At 31.2% G+C, this 23,804-nt stretch overlaps 2 protein-coding genes across 2 annotated transcripts; both read right to left on the bottom strand.

Annotated features, from left to right (window-relative positions):
* Positions 1 to 1,372: 1,372 nt before the first annotated feature.
* Positions 1,373 to 2,253, bottom strand: LOC114177579 (disease resistance response protein 206-like). The gene has a single exon (XM_028062984.2). The coding sequence runs from the start codon at positions 2,146 to 2,148 to the stop codon at positions 1,600 to 1,602; it is 549 nt and encodes a 182-aa protein (XP_027918785.1). The 5' UTR covers positions 2,149 to 2,253; the 3' UTR covers positions 1,373 to 1,599.
* Positions 2,254 to 11,095: 8,842 nt separating this feature from the next.
* Positions 11,096 to 16,171, bottom strand: GBF1 (G-box binding factor 1). The gene is made up of 12 exons (XM_028064453.2): positions 15,892 to 16,171; positions 13,789 to 13,914; positions 13,655 to 13,702; positions 13,478 to 13,567; positions 13,305 to 13,394; positions 12,972 to 13,138; positions 12,810 to 12,867; positions 12,542 to 12,590; positions 12,258 to 12,460; positions 11,851 to 11,928; positions 11,583 to 11,708; positions 11,096 to 11,497 (listed from the first exon to the last, which is right to left on the bottom strand). The coding sequence occupies exons 2-12, from the start codon at positions 13,843 to 13,845 to the stop codon at positions 11,447 to 11,449; spliced, it is 1,017 nt and encodes a 338-aa protein (XP_027920254.1). The 5' UTR covers positions 13,846 to 13,914; positions 15,892 to 16,171; the 3' UTR covers positions 11,096 to 11,446.
* Between the last annotated feature and the right edge of the window lie 7,633 nt (positions 16,172 to 23,804).

Raw genomic sequence — 23,804 nt, forward strand, 5'->3', positions numbered from 1 at the left:
AATACTTGTCTTTTCCAATTATACAAGAATTTGAAATGTTAATGCAAGAGTCCATAAAAGAAGTAATTAATATACACAAGTGCAAGATTTTTTTTTTAAATTTTATGTGGGCTTGCGGGCCGGCCCGCGGGCCGCGGGCTAACCCGTGTGGGCCGCGGGCCTATGCGGGCTGAGCCCGCGCAGGCCTGCGGGCTCACTATCCTGGCCCGCCCCACGTTTTTTCTGCGGGCCGGGCCCGCGGGCCAGGCCCTAATTGCCATCCCTACCTCTTCATATTGCCTCGGTTCAAAAACACCCGAAGCCAAAATTGCTGACGTTGATGGCGTTTTTGAAATTTTGGTTACTGGGCTGCCTTATAGGCTTCGGTTCTTTTGCAACCGAGGCCTAAAACCTCTTACTGCACCAGTTTTGCACACACCCGAGGCAATATAGTTGGACGAAATTGCAAAAATGTCACCGCCTCCTTATAGGCTTCGGTTTCGCTATAACCGAGGCCTATAAGGCGAAGTAAAATGTCAAATCTGCACTAGTGTGTTCATAAGGTTCAGAGATCCTGCGCTGCACTCGATCGATTTGACGGGTTGTTGTATCTTGGGAGAGAAACACATATGATTATGATTTGAAACACATATGAGTGTGTATTTGTTTAGCCCTGTGCAGTAGGGACATTTTCTCTCTAAGGATAGCGCTATGCGTGTCTCAACCCAGGATATTTCTACTTCTTACCTTTTATCTTTTATTTATTATTGTTATTATAATTGTTGATCTCTGATTAATATTAATTGTTTTATATATTGTCTAAGTATTATTATTGATTTAATAATAATTATTATATTATTTCATATTTATATTATTATTAATTATCTGAGTAATATTTTTTCTAACAGTGAAGACTAATTTCGGAACACGAGATATTTTTTTCAGAATGAATTTAAGGTGACTGTATTAGTAAAGAGTTACATAGCAACACATATTGACTAAAAATAGTATTAGCGTACATCACCATGCAGATACTTGTTTTTACAACTTAAGTAATTGATATGGGTTCGTACGACAAAAATAACTTTTTAATTCATTATAATACAGTCAAGTGTTCATTGAGTAAGTGCTTATCAGTTAGCACTATATATAAGTTATTTATATAGTAGAAGAGAAAATAAAATTGTTTAAATGTGAGTTGAATGTTGTTTTCATTTTGAAGAATTTATTGAAATAGGTTTAAAATAGTTTGCTGACATATTACAAATTATCTTCACGAATTCTCCCAACATTCACATATCATTAACTTCATCAAATTTTTCTGAAGCCAAAATATATTTCTGAGTTCAGGAATCTCCATAATACAAGATTGAGAGTGAAGAAATGCATGGTATTGAGTTTTGAGGAGGATAAACACGGTGAAAGGATTTTCATATAGTACGCATTGTCTCGAACTGAGAACCAATAACATTATTACAACAAGCAAACCACATAGTATGAGAAGAGGCTGTAGATACAAACAGCCATATTTATTTAATATAATAATAACAGTAATTAGAGGAGGCTGTAGACAGAAACAGCCACATTTATTTACTGTAACTTGGTGTGTGTATATATGTATCACCAACACTCGTAAAACTTAATCTCAACACGAAGGCGGAAATAAACATCACCTTCAAAAGCATCGGTCATAATGGTGGCGATACCTCTATGCATAAAGAAATCTCCAGTTCCACCGGTGACTGAGATGTCTCTGGTCTTCTTCAAGGTGGGGTCAGCTCCGGCGAGGGTGATGGTTCCCTCATGATGTGTGTTATTGAGAACAAAGGTGAAGCCGAGGCACGCCGAGAAAGTGTTCTTGGAGTCGTAAATGTAGAAGCCCTGTGCCCGACCAACAGGTTCGGAGTGAAGGTTGTTGTCCAAGGTGACGGGGTCATCGAAAACTACTAGATTTCCGAAGTGGAAGAGGTTTGCCAGTTTGGTTAGGTTGGCACCTTCTGGGGCTGCTACTATTGCGGAGGTTGCATTCAGAGCGTTCCTTCCGTTGTAGATGATGTCGTGGAAGAAGAGGACCAGGTGTTTGCACGGTGCATAGTTCCTCTCCAGTGGGAAGGATGAACATAAAGCAAACAACGTTAAGAAAACAAAGAAGCCAACTTTGGCACCCATGAGTGTCTATGGGGAAAATGAGGGAGATGAACACAAGAGGACTTTGAAATAGGGAAGGACTGTGACTAATACTCTCTGGTTTTGAGTATTTCACTTGTATATTGGGTTCCATTCTATGGTCCTTTTTATAGGGAGTGATGGTTGCAGTTTCTTGAAAATAGTAACTGTATAACTCCAGAAATTTTGATAATGGATGCATAATATCTTTCTACTCTTAAAGTTTGGTGTTTAGTGTTGTTTTGAGAAGCATACTTCAAAATATTTTGAGTAACTTACTGTCAAGTGAAACCATCCCAGCCAAAAAAATAAAAATAAAAATTCAAACAGTAAAACAAACATTTAAATTATTTATGCAGTTGTACTAGTCACGACTTTTGATCATGTTAAATTAACAAAACATACACTCATCGTTACATTATGGTCATTATTCTTTGAGATTTCTCTCTTTTCCATCCAATCAACTTTTGTCAACTATTGTACTTTTCTTTTTTTTACTTTTTGTTGAGTGAAAGGGTGGTTAAAGTAGGTTTTCAACCCTTGGACAAACATGTCTCATAAATGAAGCATTTTGTTTTTGGAGTCAGAAACAAAACAAGTGATCAATGTAATCTTGGCAGCAGTCCAACAAAGAAAACCATATTGTTACTTTAGTCTATTTTTTTTTAGATATAAATATGTTTGGTTTAAAGACTTCCACATTAAATTGAAATGCATTTTATTTTAAATTTAGATATATTTTAGTCTTTAAATTTTAAAAATAAATAAATATAATTTTTTAAATTCAATTATGTTAAATTTGTTTGTTCTATCAAACACATTTTAATATAATTTTAATATAATGTTTGAATTGTTTATACCATTTTCACACATTTAAACTTAAATATAATTATGGAACATCTTTTAAAATGCATAAAAAAAACGTTATTAGATTTAAATAATTTCATCTATTTATTTTTAAAATTTGAAGATAAAAAAAATCAAAATTTTGAACATAGACAAATTTTAATTTAATGTCAAAATTTAAAAATTAAAACATATTTAATCATATATATATATATATATATATATATATATATATATATATATATATATATATATATATATATATATAATTAGGAGACAAATCTTTAAATTGCGAAAATTTAAAACTCTTTTTTTTTTCCTAAGCAGTGCTTACTTAAATAACTACAAATTACTTGAGCTGACCCGGGAAAAACTAACAACGATTAGTTCCACTCATCCCGTTAATGCTGGAAAGTTCATTTCCGTATTTATTAATCTTTAAATACAAACAATAACATTATAAATGTACATAATCTTAGTTTTTACATGTTTTCAAAATATCAGTACATTAGGATTCATGCACCAATCAAAGTAAGAAAAATAAGTGTTTTACAATTTTTCTGCTAATCATACACAGATCTTTAGTTGGGTAATAGAAAAAATCTCTTCTACATGAGCCTTTGTATTCCTAAAAATTATAATATTTCTTTATCTTCAAATATCAGTATCTTAAACGCATACGACAATAATTTCTAAGTACAAGATATAAGTAGCATAGAAAAACAGTATTCGAATATGATAACATCATTTTTTTATTTATCAACATGTGAATATTGAATATTGTTAGTAAATTTTCAATCATTGTTGTTTTCGTTATTCAATCATTGTTTTTTTTTTGTGCTTTTACAAATTTAGATGCATGTAATATGAAATTAAACAAAATACCTTATTTCGCATTACTGAATTAATTGATGTAGTAAACATTTTCTATTCCATACTTATACAGTTGATGTAGAACATTGGTTATTCCTTTAACTATATTTTGTGCAACATGTAATTTAATATAAAGATTTTAAGAGATACTTTCAATATTTAATCGTTTGGTACTAATATTCTTGTAAATGTAGTTTGACTTTTCGAAAATATTTCCCAATAATAAAAGTGAAGATAAATAAAATACATTATCTTGATCATTAACAATAAATGATGTACAATATAAACCATGTATTTTCTACATAATAACTATTAATAACCCCCTAATCTGTATTTTCTTAAAACCTTTGTCTCCTTCCATTATTAATTCCTGTTGTTGCCATGTTTCTTCAGGACAACTCTCAAGTGGGACTCACACTGTGATAAAGAAAGGAAAATGATACATTAAAAAAAAAAATTAACAAAATTTAACAAACTATTAAATAAGGTACAAAAAAGTACACTTTTATTATTTTTTTTGTTAAAAAATAAAAAATTAATCTACTTTAATACTATTTATAAAAAGTTTGTTAACTTTTGTTGAAAATTTTTTTCTCAACAAAAATTGACAAACTTTCTGTAAATAATATTAAAGTAGATTAATTTTTTTATTTTTTAACAAAAAAAATAATAAAAGTGTACTTTTTTTTACCTTATTTAATAGTTTTTTAAATTTTGTTATTTTTTTTTGTTAATGTATCATTTTCCAACAATAAAGAAAAATAGCAACATGGCGCTAGGAACTTAGCCATATTTATTTCCTCACATAGCACTTTATTATAGGTTCTTTTATTGAATAGTTAAAGTTCAGATGAACCCTATCAATCAATGGCTCTCATTTTCAAATTAGATTGAAAAGAAAATTAGAAAAAAGTTTTATTTCCAATATTTATTACCATTGCTCCTATAACACAACGCTTTGAGGAGGTCAATTGTTTTTTCTTTTATGAATTTTTCTCAATAAAAATAAATATAATTCATAAGTATTTGAAGATAACATGTATATGTACCTTTTTATCTTAGCGTCTCATTATACTTAATAGATTTTTCAAATGAGATAAAACCTAAATTTAATATTTTATTATTAAACATGATTATAGGAAATATTTACAGAGATTAATGATATTGTGACTCATTTTGTTTGACTATCACATCACAAAAAAATCAAAATAAATAATTAAAATTGGATCAAACAAGTGAGTCAAAATATCATTATTCACCTCTGGTGTCAGATAACTCTTTTTCTTTTTCATTGATTTATGTGTTAACTTTTAGAAATATCCTTACAAAGATATTATTTCAAATAAAAATTATTTTAAATTTTATCAGAAAATGGTAAAAGGAATAAATTAAATGCGTAAATTGTATAATACAATAGAGTATAAATGGGAACAATATTTAAATTACATGATTCAGCAAATAAGTTATTTAAAAATTTCAATCCTAGGGAATACTAGTGAGCGTGTTCATTTTATTATAACAAAAAATCATAAAATTATATTATTGTCATTATTATAATTATAAATTAAATATAAATAATTTTTATAAATTTATTATAATTTTATTTATTTATTTTGTGGATAACTTTTTAATTAAAAAATAATAAAATTTTAAAAAATGTCAAATAAAAAATGGTTAAATTTAAACAAAGAGTCACTTAATAGATAATATTTATAAAATAGTTATTTTAATTTAAAAATACATATTAAAAAATAAAATTAGAAAAAGATCAAAAACAGGTATCATTTCTACATACAGGTATAAATAAATAGAATACATATATAGGACTGTTACTATACAGGGATATTCTTTCCATTATCAAAATAAATCTCTATTAACCGTTATGTAACAAATGCTTTCACAAAAACAACACTTTTTATTACACTTAGGCAATGATAATATTTATTAAACTCTTATTTGTTTACACTCTTTAATTTTAAGTTTCCTTTTTTTTAATCATATATCTTCTTTAGTAGTATTAAAAAAAAGAAAAAGGGTTATTTGACAACTATTTGACACCTTTTCTAAGAATACAATAGTCTTTTTAAAATTTAACTATTATAGTTTTAGAAGAAAGAAAAAGTGAATAATAATAAGAAGTAGTGTCAATTAGTGATAAAATAAAGAGTGATGTCAAAATATCAAGTATCCAATTACATGTTCATACGTGATGCATAATTAACACCGTTAATATATTACTAACTAAGAAAACTTTATTGTAACAAATTTATTAAAATAAAGACTCTATTAAGTCAAATAAACATAAGAATATTTACTTCAGATTTTGTTATAAAATTGAAGAATTCTGAAGTGATTTAACTTTTTATTTATCATGACGTACGTATGCTACCATGAAAAAAAAACTCTAGAGATAGTTTTACTGTTTCTCTTTAACTTCAAGCTTAAATCATGTATAATCACAAATGAAAAGAAAAAGAAAACCATTATGTTACAAAAGCCTTAAACTTCACCTACACTAAAGTCTTCATTTTATTTTAGTCTTGTCAACATCAGTCCTTTTACTCATTAAATATTAGGAATCCAGATAAATTTAACCCAACAAAAACAATGTATTGAAAAAGAGTTTAAAATAGAATTTAAGTCTCCGTTTATTATGTATAAAAACAGTAACTGATTCATTACTCTTACTTTAGTCAAAAATCAAATCCAAAGCTTTAAGATCAAGAAGAACTGAAAACAAATGTGATTGAGCCAAGTAAGAACTATGGGCATAAAAGTGAAACACCACTTTTACTTAAAACTTCAAAACAAGTTGATGAAGTACAAAGTTATATATTATGAAACTTTAAACTCACACGTAAATAAATTGAAATGCCTCAATAAAGTCACCGACTTAAATGGTTGACATACTCGACTATATTTCTCATATTATGGCCTTGGTGTGCAATAAAGAGTGACATATAGGTATGGATATAAATGAATGGTTGAATTCATAAACGACATTATCTTAGTCTTACGATGGAGCAATTTATTCAAAACGTGAGAAGAAGAAGAAGATGGAGATATTTTAGTCGATAAAATATTAATATCTTTATTGTGAATGTTATTATAATTATATTGATAGTGATAATAATTTATGTTCCAATTCCAATCCAAGTTCGTCCGACAATCATTGTTAAGAATAACTACCGCGTTGAGTTTTATGGTGGGTGCAATGTTTCGATTTCAACCCAAGTTCGTCCGGCAGTCATCGTTAGGAATAACCATTACGTTCCCAAAATATTTAAACTTCGCTTGATCTCGACTCTTAAATGATGTGAAATTTATTGGATATACCAGAACAATATAGTTGAAAATTTGGGTTCTATTAGCATAGCATGTGAATTCAAGTGTCTACTCATATGTCATATGCGTGTATGTGGTTACAATTTAGCTTATATCTTTTTTGGGTGAAACAGATGAAAAGGCTTAATGGAATTGATTACGTTAAAAAACAGTGGCAGGTATCTTCCTAACTAAGATTCAGTGATGAATATATAGGTGTCTTTCCATTTGACACAAAATAAATTCTGCGTGGATAACTACAAAATTGAGAAACCACAAGGACTCTTCACAACCACGATCATTTCCATTTTTATATAAGTAGTGCAATCATTAATCTTATCGGATTAACTTGACTAAACTAAGATATGCATTGTATTTTCTGTGACATTATTAGCCAACCATGATTTTCTTAGTAGATCCACCTATGATATAAATAAGTTGATTTTATTTTTTATACCGAGAGAGAAAACTTTTTTTTCTTTTCTATATTATACGAGAATGGATTTAGTGACTTTTTTTCGAGAAAAGTCACGTAATTTTAATTAATTTTTATGTGCTAAATGATTAACTTTAATGTTATGTGACTAAACTATAATTACTTGACTTTTTCTAAAAGTCAATGAATCCGTTCCCATTATACTTTAGTTGTAAATCACAATGTTCTCGTCAAGATAATTCTTATAAATGCTAATTAATTTCTTTATTCGAGTCTTTAATTTATGATTGTTTTTCCATTTCAAGGTCTTGATCTCGTAGGCGGGCTATCTTAAAAAATATTGATTCTTAGTTTGCTAGAAATATTAGTATAATTTAAAAAAATGATAATTTTAATGATAGTTATCTTTACTAATACTTTTATTAATTTCATGAATAAATGTTGTTTATGAGTGAACTCTTTTTAACATTATTATGTAAAACTAATGCGGAAGAAAGATTAAGGACTAACTTTTAGTCATTGTCACTCTCATGATATTCTTTAATGTGTTTTTTTTTTCATTTCAAACATCCACTCTCTAAACTTTGATGGTACAATATAATATAGAAGAGAGCAAATTTGATGACCCAAAACACATAGCACATGTAAAATTTATAGAGATCTCTGTCCATCAACACAATAATTGTCATAATACATTGTTGCAAATTACACAAGATTATAGTATCAAAATTTATGCAACAAATTAAAAAATTGATTGACAAATGGACCACATCCATCGAAATAATTGACCATGTAAATATCTCATATTATCTCACATATCACATATTTGAAAATTTTCTAACCTATTATATTTATTTTGTTTTAGAGGGATTTATTACTAACAACTTTTTACTCTCTTTTATAACTACAATTCGTTTTACATAAGACAAATACACAACAAATACAACAACCCTTACAAAAATTTATAATATTTTATTCTAGATTATCTTCTAAAACATTGGTTTTTATAAGATTTTAAGATTCTTTATTGTACTTGTTGGATTTGATGAGTTGTTGTATTTTGGGATATGAGTGCATATTATTTTGTGTTATCCTGTATAATGGAGGCGTAGTGCGCTACATCATGCTCTTTCTAGTCATTTCTTCATTAATTTTTATCATATATTGTTATTTTTTATAAGAATTAATTGGTTTGATCAATCTTCTTTATTCATACCTCTATTTTATTACTTACATTCTTAAAGAGAAAAACTCGATTCTTCATTATTCTTTTACTAAAAAATTCAAAGATAATATTGTATCATATGTTTGTCATGGATATGTGTAAGTCACTCTCAAGTAAGTTTGAAAAATTTACAGGCAAAATTTTGTCTCTACTGGTAACAACAAATGAAATTTTGATTCACTGAACTATGATTATTTTATGTGATCTCTAAAACTACTAATCCGTCTATTATATTAAGTGATGATTCAACATCTTCTACTTCTAAGCATGGTGTTTCTAATGAAAGTACTTTATGTCATGAATATATTTTAACTGAAAATTTATGAGATATTTTGTCATACTAAAACTCTTCTTGAGTTATGGAAAGCACTTGAAGTGAAATATGGATATGATAAAAAAGGTTTGTGGATATGTAATAACATCCATTTTTATCTATTTTTGTGTGTCTATTGTCATGAATATATAAACTCTTTTTTAACTTTTATCTTGTTTATGCTAACATGTAAACAAAGATAATAGGGAAAGAGAAATTTGCACAATGTATTTTATATTTGTTCAGATCAAAAGATCCCACGTCCAATTGTTAATCACTACTAAAAGAGGAATTAATAGGAATTAATTAAACACTAAAGTAAACTTAATATTACCATAACAATAAGAGCAGTTTAGAAAGAAGAAACTAACTCTTTTGAAGTTATAAGAGATGAAAGACACTTTCCTCGAATCTGCAAAAAATGAACATCTCCTTTGAATTACACAAAGGATGAACAACTTCTCCTAGTAACAAGAACAACACTCAATTAATTAAGATTACACTTGATGAAAAGTTAAAATTGACATTTAAAATTTGTTTATGTCATGAAATTTATGGATGTCCATTGAATTGTTAGCAGTTACCTATAATTGATTTCTATTGATGTTATCATTAGTATTGTAATCATTGAAGTGTAATCCTTGAGTTGTCTTTCATATATATAATTAGGAACTTCTCCTATTGATAAATGACACACAGAAAATCAGTCTCTCTCTACTTCGTGTCCTCTTTCTCACGATTATTCTATAACAGATTCCACACATTTCTGACTCAACATAAGTTAAGTGATCGAAAACTTCTTATGGGCTGCTATTTCCTGCACCCCACTCTTTTCTGTCAGCAACACCAAGTTGTAATTCCCAATTTATTTTTCATATAATAAAATTCCTTACATCTTATTTTTAATATTTTTCAGATTGAAAGTTTCAGATTCCGAAATGTTTTCTGAAACGTCCATTTCTAAATATAAAAAAAAAAAAAAACATTGAAAGATATTTCCAGGGAAATATGTTTGGCAACATTTATTTTGGAAAGCTCTTTTATATTTTGTGAACATTTTCAGATCCGAAAATACTTTCTGGAACGTCCAATCCGAAAAATGAAAAAGCTTTCGGAACGAGCGTATGCATTTCCATTATGGCGGGTTTCGGTTTCTGCGTCGTTCCAGTCGAGGGTGGAAAGCAACGAAACGCAGCGCGGAGCGGCCTTCAGGTGGAGAAGTCCCATGCACGGGTGCAAGACGTTCGAGATGGTTCCATCGTGATGATATAGTTAAATCCATTCTTTTTATCTAATCTTGTTGAAAACCCTGGCATGTCGTTGGCGGAAGGTGTAGGGTTCGGAGATGAAAATGGAGGAAGGTGCGGCGCTGTGTTGTTCATGGAAGAAGAGAAAAGGAAGAATGATGGAGATGGATGAATTAGGGTTTTTAATATTATTTAATAAAAGGGTAAAATGGAGATTAAAGATTGTATGGGGGTGCAGGAAGGAAACAACGGAGGTACGGGAAGAATGAACCCTTCTCATGATAGAGGTTCAGAATATATAAATTCAATTATAAATGTAATTATTTTAAAAGTTGTAATCTATGCAATGAAATGCTGTGACTGTCAAAATGCCTAAAGAACTGAAAATGCAAAATCAGATTATCAGTGTCTTATGTTGTGTCATTCCTTTAAACTAATTACTTGTTTAAAAAAAAGTCAAAAATTACGTAAAATCGCCTCATGGAATCTATACTATTGTAAAAAGTATGCATCTTAAGGAGACTGACAGAGATGACTTAACTACAATATGAAAATCAAAATCCCTCGGGAAGTAAAAATTTCGGGGAGAAGGGATGTAGTTTTGACAGGTAATGATAGCGTGCCTTGGGGTTATAACATTCTTCAATCAGCTGAAAACATGAACATGATTAGTATCGAACAAAAAATGACTCTAAAGTGAAGTAATGAAGATTTCAAAAGTTGAAGCACGACTCTCAACATCAGTTGCAAAACTATGTTCTGAACAGAAGAGCTCAAGTAGCCTACATTGTCTATTCTACGGTACTGGTTGGTAAATATTACAAACAAATGACATGTAAAATCATAAGGGCAATTACAATTGAGGGTTAATCATATAAATTAGTATAACAAGGAAAAAACATTATATCCTATTCTCAATTAAGAGACCGGGCCATTCATAAGAAAATTCCAGCTGCAGATTCGTCTTAATTAAGAAACTATCAAATTTTGCCGTTACCATCAAACACTACACCGAGGAACTCAAATGTGTCGTTGGTTCATCCAAGGTCAGCAACTGCTTCTGGCCCACACATCCGTTCCAACTCTTCCTGTTTAAAGCAATTATGTTCAAATTATAAACTGCAAAAGGTAATAAAGGGCCAGCGAAGGAAGAATGGTAAGAAAAATCTATACCTTGATTGAATTATTTTCAGATGTAAGCTTCTCGCATTCTTCAGAAAGTCTCTGAAGCTCTTCTCTGAGTTTTCGATTCTCACTTCCCAGTGTCTCCACCCTCTTTTGTAAGTCTTCGCATTCAGCCTGGTCAGTACAAGAAATGCAGAACACGTCATTATTCTCTGTTAAATTGTAAAATGGTAGTATGAAAGAACCTGCATAGTCAAAAACTTGTAATCTTCCACAGTAACAAGGGTGCATGAAATGGATATTAGACGAAAGTTACCTGCTTGCGTAACCTTGACCTCCTAGCTGACTCTCTGTTCGACTGTTTCCTCTTCTGTCTTTTCAGCTCACGTTCATCCTACCAAAATCAAGCATAGCCATTAAAACAATTTTACTATTTTAATCTAGGAGGTTCCAAAGTGTTGTTAAGCCTACTACAACCAATTAACTCAAGTTCAAACAAACGATAATCTAGGCAACACAATCTATTTAACTTTAAGCTTTTTTTTCCTTCCTTCAAAATCCTCATAATATTGAGTGACCATACCTGGGAACATGATGTACAGTATCAACAAAACATTCCTTTTCAAATATATTATTATATGTAAAACAATATAAATATGTTCACCATTAAAAGCAAAACATAAATAGAATAATTTCTAACAAAAACAACTGTAGGACTCGTACTTGTATCCATTGTTCACCAAGGGCAACAACTCCTGGGGCACCAGATTGATTATGTCTCATTTTTGCAGCTTCGGCACCACCAGATGAGGGGTTCCATAAGTCCATTCCAATATTAAGATTAGTGGCTGGCATTGAGACAACAGGCTTTCCAGGCACAGAAGATTGAGAAATGGCACCCCCAGAATTGTTCTGGGCATTGGCTCCTGAAAATTTAATGGAAATGATAACTCATCTCAGCAACTGAGAAGGAAAAAAAGATAATCATGAATGGAGATGATTAATACCATCCACAAGCATCAGGTCAAAGCTTCCCTTCTTGTTTGTAGCTGATTCCTGTGGAGAAAACATCATAAAAAAAAAAGGCAAACACAGTTTAGAGAAAAATCAACAAGCTGTTAACTAAACCAATTCAATTCATACTTTTGCTGCGAACATCAAAATAACAAAGCCAAGTGATTGCAAATGAAAAACAGGGTGTTGTTTATATTTCAGCAAGGCTATTATTTACAAAAACAAGTGAAAGCACATGTACTAATGTAATCTGTTATGTACCTGCTGGTTAGTATTCTCGTCACTGGCATTTGATGAACCCTCCGAACCACTTTCACCACTGCTTCATATATTTTTAATAGAAATTCATATTAAAAATGTATATTGAAGATAAAGAAGTAGAAAAGATCTAAATTAATTAGTTCACTCAGTTTTTTGCCAAACCTTTGAGACATGCCATCATTGCCTGAACCTGAGCCTGCCTTTCCACTCTCTCCTGCTTTGGAACCTGTATTTGCAGAAGTTCCTTTCAATTTTTTGGACGAGTCTCGATCCTTTCCATCAGCTCCCTTCGCTTCAATCTCCGTACTTTGCTGGATAGCACTCGGAGTCTAGCAAAATGATTAAAAAACCAACAAAAAAAAGATAGATTGTGAATTAAAATGCCCATTTATAGTAAAGTAGTGAACATGGTTGCCAACAAACAGATAAAAATTCATCCTTTTCTGCTCAGGCAAAGAGGCATTCCAGGGATTGGAGTGTGAAAAAGTGGTTTACCACTGCCATGCTTGGATGAGCATAGATACTCCCAGGAGGATATAAAGCTGGGTATGGGACTGGAGTCCCGTATGGCGGCATCAAGGGATGCTGGAAAAATAACAAAATTGTAAATGAAGATTCATTTCCATAATGTATAATTGCACATATCCCAAATGATTTACTACATTTACCTGGCTTCCCCATAAAAAGGGATGGGGAGTTGGGGAAGCAACAGTTGAGGCAAAAAAGGGGGGTGGAGTAGCTCCAGTAGAATAATAGGCCTAGTAAAAAGCAAATGCATTGATATCAACATAATTTATCTGCAGAAGTGCTTCAGCAGGATGAAGCTATTTAACATATATTCCTACCTGCATGGAGCTTGACCAATCAGGATATGCAGGCACTGTTGGTGTCTCCTGCTAGTGTAAACAGAGAAGATAAGGAGACATAAGAGAAAGGAGAGGCAAAATAAAAGGGAGCAGGAAGATAGTAGGGGAAAGACCTGAACTGATGAAGATGACTTTGAAGGTTTAGTTGTGCTCTCTTCCCCAGCCCCCATATAGAATAGTTTGGAATCAGTTCCTCTCAGCCACAAAAACAAAACAGACCTATGATCAAATGCTGATATCTGTGCAGGTAATAAGATCAAGTTGAATACATTCCTATGTCAGAAAATACACTCTGAATACAGAAAATATAAATTAGATGGCAAAGCCACTGACACTAAATAGCAGAAGCTATCAAATCTACTGCTAAATTATACTGTAGTACATGAGTTTAAATATTATTTTGTGTACTTCATTCACCAAAGAAATATTTAATTCCATTTCCTTTACAATTGATGAAGTTTTTGATTTTTTGTTTTTTGTATTTCCCTCTACCTATTCACCAGTTCTCTGCTGTAGTCAAACCCCAAGCAGCCCTTTCTAACATGGATAAACTAATGCTCTTGTATGGAGCATAAAAAAACAATGACAAAATTGATGTCATGCAATGAAAAAAATACTAAAAAACAAACCTTGAATGGAGCATAAAGCAGTAGAGACACAGGGATAACATAATTATTTATGTCATGCAAAAATTGATGCGTGTTTGTATATTCAGAAATGGAATTTCAGCTATGTGAATTTAGAATCCTGGTAATCAATCTCAGACAGTGATGCAGCCAACTTTGAAAATTCTATATAGCAGGATGTGTGATGACCTTTATTTTTAACGTTATAATACAAACTATAAATGGTATTTGCCACACATATTATGTCCCACTGTCAGTTTACACAGACAACCACCATCAATCTACAAGCAATAACAACATAGTAATGAAAGATAACAGTGAAATTTAGAAAAAAGAACATAACAAATTATATAAAAACTGTTACAATATGAACTGATAAACATAAAGGAAGAAAAACTAACACAGCAAATAAAAAAACACTTATAAAGCGTGTGGGAACACAGGGAAAAAAGAGGTAATTTGTGAAATATTATCCGGACAACAGTATTCAAGGGGTATTCCAGGGGTCAAAATGGGAATTTGAAGGCTATATACCATGGAAGCGCCTCTATAGCACACAAAAAGCCACTGTTTCGGCCACTATGCTCAGTATTATGTCAGGTTTACCAAGTGACCATTGTGCTTTAGGTCATTTAATGTATCAATTGCGTTTCAGGTCATTTAAAGAGGTTCATTCAAATCAAATACATGCAATTGCAATTCTTGAGTACTTTATTAGATGCCACAGATTAAAAAGGGATTTTTTTATACTATATTTATCATCTATCCACTTTGACAATGCCCTTAGTTTTTCTGGGCCAATCTATTACTTTCAAACAAGAGAAGAAATGGAAGCAATACAGCTCAACACAAAAAAAAAAATGAAATATCCATCTCAGCTATACAATTTATTCATTTTGTAAGTCCTTTTTTTTTTTATCTTCAGTAAGCCTAATCAAACAAAGGCAAAATTTCCCTTTCTGCCCTCCCTCTTATCCATGAGATGATGCTATATTTTTACACTACATGATAATTCCCTCTCTTTTCTAGATCCGCAAACCAAACCAAAACTTAACCCCATATATCAAATTACATCTTTCTGAAATCAGAGATTTGGTTGAAAATCCCAGCAAGCATGAGCATTAGCACCAAGCAACTCCTTTCAACAATCATATAGCTGTTTCAGAGAATGCCACAGACAAAGACACACACCAAAAATTACTTTCCTTAGCAAGCAATAATAACAAACAAAAACAATTCAGATTCCTCAGAATATTTTAAGAAACAAGGAATAAACAAACTAAAGAGTAGAACCAAAATCAAACAAAGTATGAGAATCAAGAAAGAAGCAAGAAAAGACGTAACAGAAAATTGGAATTCTCTGAAAGGTCAGACGGCAAAGCAACCCCAAATAACAATAACATAAAGAAAATAAAGCAAGAGAGCATTGTGTAATCGAAAAATCAAAGTCGGTAAAAAGCCAAGGACTGTGGGACACATAAATAGAAGAATAGTGGTTAAGCAAAGCACAGAGTTTGAGCACGGATCTTGAAGCAATTGGTATTGATAATAAATTTGAGAAGGGGCTAGAGAGAAGAGAAAGAACCTGACCTATTTTCATGGCGTTTGAGGAGAGGGATGAGGTGGAAGTCCAGGTGGGATGGGACAAAGTGGATTTGAAATTTGAAGTCAATAATTCGACACTAGGCTTTTGGTTTGATGTAGTTATAGTTGTATTATGGGAAAACCGAAAGTGAGGTGTTGCAAAGGTTTTTAAGTGTTGTGTTGTGTTGTGTCTGAGAAGGTGTTTGTTGTGGCGTGCGTCTAAGAAGGTAGAAGGGTAACAACAGTAAATGTTTGTTATTTTCAACAACTCCTGTGGCTGTTGTTGCGTTGGAAACTCGAAAGAGAAAAGGAGGAAGGTGTGTGTGGAGTGGGCACGTGGGTTCTACCAGCGGACACTAATTGGAATGTGAAAACATAAATTGAAAATTGAAATTCAGATTGAAACTGAAACCAACCAGAGAGGAGGAGTGAGTTGGATTGGGTTTAGGGCTTGTGGCGTGACACGTGCGGAGAATAGGGTTACAGCTGTGGGGTGTCCGCGTCTCACTGGATTAGGTTTCAGACATTGCAACTTTCGCGATGACTCATCTGACAACTAAGTGCTTTTGTGGATAACTTTTTTTAATATTTTTTATTCAATACGACTTATTACTATATCAATTTTTTTTTCCATTTTAATTCTTTCTCACTCCGCCCCCTCATCACTCCTTTTCTACCTAATTTCTAAATGTAAGGAGGCAACGGATTCGGATGGACATAAACCAAAAAACACACATGTTATTTGTTAGATATGTATTTAAAAAATGTTTGCAGGTTTTTTTTTGGATATTTACAAATATTTAAAAGAAAATATTTTATAAATTTTTAAAATAAAATTAAAAAAAGTTAAATTAAATTTAACTTAATAAATTATAAATTAAATTTTAATTTTAAATTTTAACATATACAAAATATTAAAATATTCGTTATCATGAATAATAAATACTCACAAAAAATATTAATTATATGTCATAAATTTTATTAATAACTCCTCACAAACATAAATATACTTGTCATCCCTATCTTTCCTTAACCGTATTGATCGCAGTGTATTATTCAATTTTAAATTCAATTAAAAAACAACCACAAATCTTTAACACTGCTGTTAAACGTCAGGGTGTATCATTCAAATTTTAAATTCAATTAAAAAAAAGCCTTCTTCTATGCGTTGGCCCATTTCCAAACCTATGTTCGAGACGGGGACTGAATGGTAATTTTTCATTTTCTTTTATTTGTTGGGGTTATAATTTATTTAAATGGTTCTCCAAGTACCGATATTTGATAACATCTTTTTGACATTGTATCACAATTACTGGTAAATATAAATAATAAATGAATTACTTGCTGTTCTCATATATTTTTTATTAGAGCTTACTCCATGGAATTCACCGAAACATTTTTTCTAACCTTAGTTTTTCATTTATGAGCAGAGAGAAATGAAACAGATGTTATCATACGCAAAAACTAAGAATCTCGGGGATATTAATTGTTATAATTTCATTCATTTTATTTCCATTATTATTTCAAATCATTTCTATTTTAATAAAAAAATAATTTTTATTATAGGAAAAGTGTTATTTTTACTTTTTTCAAGTTTAAAATAGAACTATATATTATCTTATCATTTATATTTGTCTTGTTCGGTTTTAGTTTCTTTAAACATGTCTTTATTACAAGGTAGAATTGAAAATCATAAAATAAAAAGCACTTTAAGCATTTTTATTATGATCAAGAAAACCTATGAAATTTATTTATTTATATAAAAAATATTTGTGCTAGTAAACTTACAATAATTTTTTAATAATTTCTTATTTATGAAAATGATAAAAGTAAATATTTTGATAGATGAACATACATTTTATGTGACTTTCTAATTTTTATTATATATATATGTATTATTTCTAACAATTTCAAATATTTAAATGACTAATAGTACGATTATGTTTATATAATAACATCATATTCATATAACTCTTGAATCATTTCAAAAAGAGATACAAATTCATCATTTTTATATTTGTTCTTTTTATGTAGTCAAAACATTATTTCTCTCAGACTCTATCCTTTCTATTTAGTCACAATGTTTTGTCTCAACACAAACTTCAACAAATGCACTATCATATAGGATTTTGTCCTTTCCATGTAGTCAAAGCACTATTTTTATAGGACTTTATCCTTTCTAGATATCCAGAACATTATTTATTGATATTAACCATAATAATATAACTCCGACAAGATAACAGTTATTACTATTTGAGTTGGGGATAGTAACGGGTTCGATCTAAACAAATAATGTCTATGTATAATCTGATCTACAACTAAAAAATTTTATCAGTTATACGGTACTCATTTAAAAAATATTTAAAAATATTTAAAATTTATAAGTGTTCGTGAATACTCAAAAATATTTAAGAAAATATATTTATAATTTTTTAAATTAAATTTAAATAAAATTAAAGAAAAATATAAAATTAAATATATATTTGTATCCGTCCAGAAACAGCGCGTCGATATATTACCGATGATAGAGTTGATATATTATTGATGATAGGGTGATGATCAACAAAGAAGAGATATGAAGTGACATTGTCATTAAGCCGATGCCAGTAAGGATAGCAAACCAATCTCCTTGTAAGAAGCTAAGATTAAAGAAATAATACTAACAAATATTATGTAATTATTTTAGCCGAGAAGATATTTAAGGAAGATATTCTAGTTATTATTCAGGAAAATCTTTCTAGTTATTATTTAGGAAAATTTTATAATTGGATCTTTTAGTTGTTATTTTAGGGAATATTTTGATTTTTATTTGTTAGACTATCTTTTAGGCGGTATCTGATTATGTATATTGACAACATTTGTAAAGGATTGGACTCTATAAATAAAAGTGTTATTCTCATGGTTAAGGGACAGATATATTTTGGCCTAAGTAAGTCATTAGCTAAAGTTGAAATTTATCTTTTTTGTTTTTGTTTTCGGTTGAAGGTTATTTTACACCTTTCCTTTCTTGACCGGAACAATATTAAGTTAAAATTTATCTTATAAAATATAAATTAAAATTTAATTTTAATTAAATATAACTTAATCAGGTTAAAGTTTTCACCGATAATGTTAGGGAGACAATAATGATTTCATCAATAACAAACATGTTATATTTTGTTAATAATATGCTGGAATTTCTTTTACATTCTTAACTGAAGATGAGTCAACATTAATTAGGATTGTTTTTGTTTTTTATTTACGAATTTCAATTTGAGAAATTTGTTAGTGTTAGATCCTAAAATTTAATAATTAGAAAAATATGCAAATATAGTTAAATATTTTAAGTAAAAGATAAAATAGTTAGTTAGTTATAAATTGAAGAATTTATTTCAATTTTAAAGATTTATTTTTTAAGAAATAAGATTTGCTGAATAATTATATATGGTTAGATATTAAGAGATATACTTGGATATTGTTATATACTAGATATTCTTACAAATTAAAATATATCCTTAGATATGGTTAGATATTATGAAATATTTTTATATATCATTATTAGATAACAATAACTGATATATAATAATGTATTTTTATTAAATATATTAAACTTATAAATATATCAGGACAAGGATTAGGGTGAGAATTTTAATAACAGTGATATGTCAAGGAAGAAGGAAAAAACTTTTAATGGTTGAGTTTACAGGAACACAAGAAAGAAGTGAAGAGTAAGAGATACGAGTCTTACATTCATGTTTTCTTGTTATTATTATTACTATTGTTATTTTTTTTGCTTTCTTATGTGTGCATGATAAATTGTCTTAAACTATGATTATTTTTTGTTATCTGTAGAGGTTTAAAAGAGTTTTTGTTTAAAATATGTTGTGATTTGAAAAAATTGATAATTGATTTTAGGTATAGAGTTTTTTTTTTGAGAAAGATGATATTTTTATGAAAGAATATTTTTCATGATTTGATGAGTATAAGGGTGTGTGAGTATCTTGGGTTGTACAAAAGCTAACTTTGTTGCTTTTTGACGTTTTTTTGTTGTTATCTTGATTGTGTGTGTGGATACGAGTACTAATGTTAAATTGTGGTTGTTTGTGGAAGGTTCTTAAAGTGTTGAAGCTAGAGGGTTGATCTCTCTAGGCATAGAACTTTATGAATTGTATTTGTTTGTGGATGGTCTTTGGAGTGGCGAAGTAAGGGGGATGATCTTTTTGGGCAAAGAACTCTATGAACTATGTTTTGTTTGGATATGTTTGTTCACTAGTGCAGAATTGCATTTTTACCTCGCCTTATAGGCCTCGGTTGGCGAGGAACCGAAGCATATAATGGCGCGGTGACAATTTTGCAATTACAGGCAACTTTTATGCCTCGGTTCACATAAAACCCGAAGCCAAAAGCGGTTATAGGCCTCGGTTCCAAAAAAACCGGTGCCAAAAGAGGTTATAGACCTCGGTTAAGGAGGCCCGAAGCCAAAAAGGTTGCTAGAAATTTCAAAAATGCCATTGACGTTGGGACTTATAGGCTTCGGTTGGGGAAAAGTCGGTGCCAAAAGGGGTTTTAGGCCTCGGGTGTTAGGGAATCAGGGCCAAAAGGGGTTATATGCCTCGGTTCTAAATTAACCGAGGCCATATAGTTTAATTAGGGCTCAAAACTGAACCCCCTTTCTTCCTCGCGCGCGCTGCTCCGCCATTTCTCTTTGCAAATTCCGGCCACTCTTCTCTCTGCAAGTTCCGACCACTCCAACAACGCGAGCTTCGTGCTGCCACTGCATCCGTCTCCTGTGCTGCCACTGCCACTGCCACTGTTGTGCTGCCACCGTTGTGCTGCCGTCGTCGCTGTCTCCTCCTCTCTCTGCGACTTCCGGCGAGACCACCACGCGAGCCCCCTGCAACTGTTATGCTGTCGCCGTCTCGCCTCGCGTCCGGCTACGCTGCTCTGGCCAGTCGTCCCTCTCTCTGCAAGTGTTCTGGCGTCCCTCCACCACCACGCAAGACCCTCTTCTTCTTCCACCAACTGCTACCGAACTTTCGCGCCTCCGGCCACCGTCGCTGCACCTCCATTTCGTACGCGAACATTTTCCTTCTTTTGCTGCAATTGTCGCGCCGCGGTTTCTTTAAGGTAAATTTCCAATGCGTTTTTGTTTGGTTTTCTGTTTTGTGTATGTTAATTTTCAATTTTAGTTATTGTGAGTGTTAATTTGCATTGAGATTGAAATTGTTTGCAGTGTTTTGATTAATTTTGTGAAAGGATTGAGTCTCAATTTAAGAGCATTGTGTCTTCAAATGTAGAGCATTAAGTCTGAATTTAAGAGAATTGTAAGAACACTATAATTAAATAGGTAATATATGATGTTAAGGAAATTGTTGTTTTTGCTTTTATTTGTTACTTATGACTTTCTCTTGTGTTTTTTGTTATCTCTCGTAGCTCTCGAACGCGTTGAATTGCATCATCTTCCACTGTCATCTGCTTTTTACGCGCTCCCAGGTTCCTAATTCTAATATTTTCCTATGATGCCAATATGTTGTTTGCTTTATATATATTTGATTAATTATTTGTTAAAACATGTTGTTTGCTTTTCTTATATGTGAGTTAGCCTTAGTTTCCCATTTGAGATTCAATACGAAAATTATGTATCGTCCCCGAGTTTTCATTTTGAAAAAACTACATTTTTTTTAAATTAGATATAAGGGGATACAATACTAATAATTTAAATGTATTGAATCTTGAATTGTCCGATTGAACAGTTTAAGAAGATTAATCACTTTCTAGTAATTTATTAGTGCATATATATATATATATATATATATATATATATATATATATATATATATATATATATATTAAAATACATATCTTAAAATTCATGAATATTTGTCAATTGTGTTTTGTATTGATCTTCGGGTGCATATTTGATTGTGGTTTATAATCACTTCATTTCGTGTATCCTAAAGGCCAATGCGAAATGCTGGCAAAATTTCGTGAAATTTAAGATATGTATTTTAAAAGTAATATGTACCAATAAAATAAAGAAAGTGAATCTTTTTAAATGGGATAGGGTCACATCTTGATTACGACGTGAGCATTGATTCAAAGATTACTGAAATTTTTCACGCAATTTCAGTATGGATCGAGATTGGATTAATTTACCACGTATTAGCACTGAGTATGAGAATGAAGTAGAGGAATTTATAAAATTTGCGCAACGTTATGGGGGGAGAAGTGATGATGAGGTGAAGTTCAGATGTCCCTGTGTCAACTATTTGAATAGAAGAAAATTGAATGCAACTCAAGTTAGGGAACATCTTATTTGTGATGGTTTCCTTAGAAGTTATACAATATGGACATGGCACGACGAATTAATACACATTCCAACTGTTTCTCGGACTGAATATCTTACCAATTCCTCCATGAAAGAGCGACGGGAAGAACAATTTGAATATCGGACTGCACATAACATGTTGTTAGGGAGATCAACGACTAAGGCAAAAGGTCTTATATGGTGTTCTCTCCAGGTTTGATATTTCTATCCATATCTTCATAATTGTTTGCTTGATTTTCTTCCTTAATTAATTGTAACGTTGTTAATATAATGTAGTGTAATAGACAAACCGACTCATATGAGTGTGGTTACTATATAATGCAATGGATGACAACCACTGTGCGTGCTCGTATTACAAAAAATTGGGAAACGGTAATATATATTTGAATTAAAACGAATACTTTGCAATATTTTCTTTTTATATACTAACTTAACTTCATCTATTATTTTGTAGACATTCAAGAGTCTTGCAACAATTCCCGCAAAGTCCATCAAGTTTGGTAGGATAGCATGTGCCAAATATATAATTGAAATGTATAATACTATTGATTATGACATGTATCTTGATTGTAAATGATTTGTAATTTTCTTTTAAATGAATTTGAATTGTGGATGTGTTATAAAATATTCTGTTCTGGTCTATTCTGGTCTGTGCTGGGTGCTGAACAAAATTTGCTGGTTTAAATGTGGGAATAACACCAAAACAGAAACTGCATTAAAAAAAATAACATATTAGGCCTCGGTTCATACCAGAACCGAAGCAAAAAGCGTACTTTTGGCCTCGGGTGCAACCAAAACCGAGGCCAAAAGGGGATCGAATTTAAAAAAAAAGAAGAAGCACATATGGCCTCGGGTGCACCCAAAACCGAGGCCAAAAAGGGATCAAATTAAAAAAAAAAACACATATGGCCTCAGGTGCAACCAAAACTGAGGCCAAAAGGTCGGGCTCTATGGCCTCGGGTTCCATTGAACCAAGGCAGAAGAGGGCTCTATGGCTTCAGTTCTTAACCGAGGCCAAAAGCTTTGCTCTTTTGACCTCGCCCCAATATGCTTCGGTTCGGGAACCGGTGCAGAATATTAAAAACAATCGCTGCCAAAGCCCCTTCCTGCACTGGTGGTTTGTGGATGGTCTTTGGGGAGTCGAAGCTAGATTTGATGTCCCTGGACAGAGAACTCTACTGATTGGTTTTATATTTGGTTCTTAAGTGTAGAAGTCAAAGGGTTGATGTCTCTGAACTAAGAACTCTATTGATTCAAGGTTTTGTTGTGTTTTAAAAACTATTGGTAAACTATTTTCAATTACACAATCAAATGACTAATCAAATGTTTTAGGATTTTAAACACTTTCGAAATTATTTTCAAAATTAAGGTTTTTATGTTGTTTTGTTAGTTTACCCTTACATGTGTAGTGGTGGTTTCTACCTGTGATGACTCATTTTTATACTAGAATAGATGATTGTGAAGAGGTTGAGAAAGTTGTATAACACTAAAAAGAGTGGTCAATGCCTATACATATTTGATGCAAACTTTTAGTCTAATATTTTTCCTTTCCAATAAAGATTATGGTCCTAAAATAATGATTTTTTTTATTATTAAGATTTTCAGTAAAACA

The sequence above is a fragment of the Vigna unguiculata genome, chromosome 3 (assembly GCF_037176805.1).
Source record: "Vigna unguiculata cultivar grain cowpea cultivar isolate G323 ecotype 2 chromosome 3, ASM3717680v1, whole genome shotgun sequence".
NCBI lineage: Eukaryota > Viridiplantae > Streptophyta > Magnoliopsida > Fabales > Fabaceae > Vigna > Vigna unguiculata.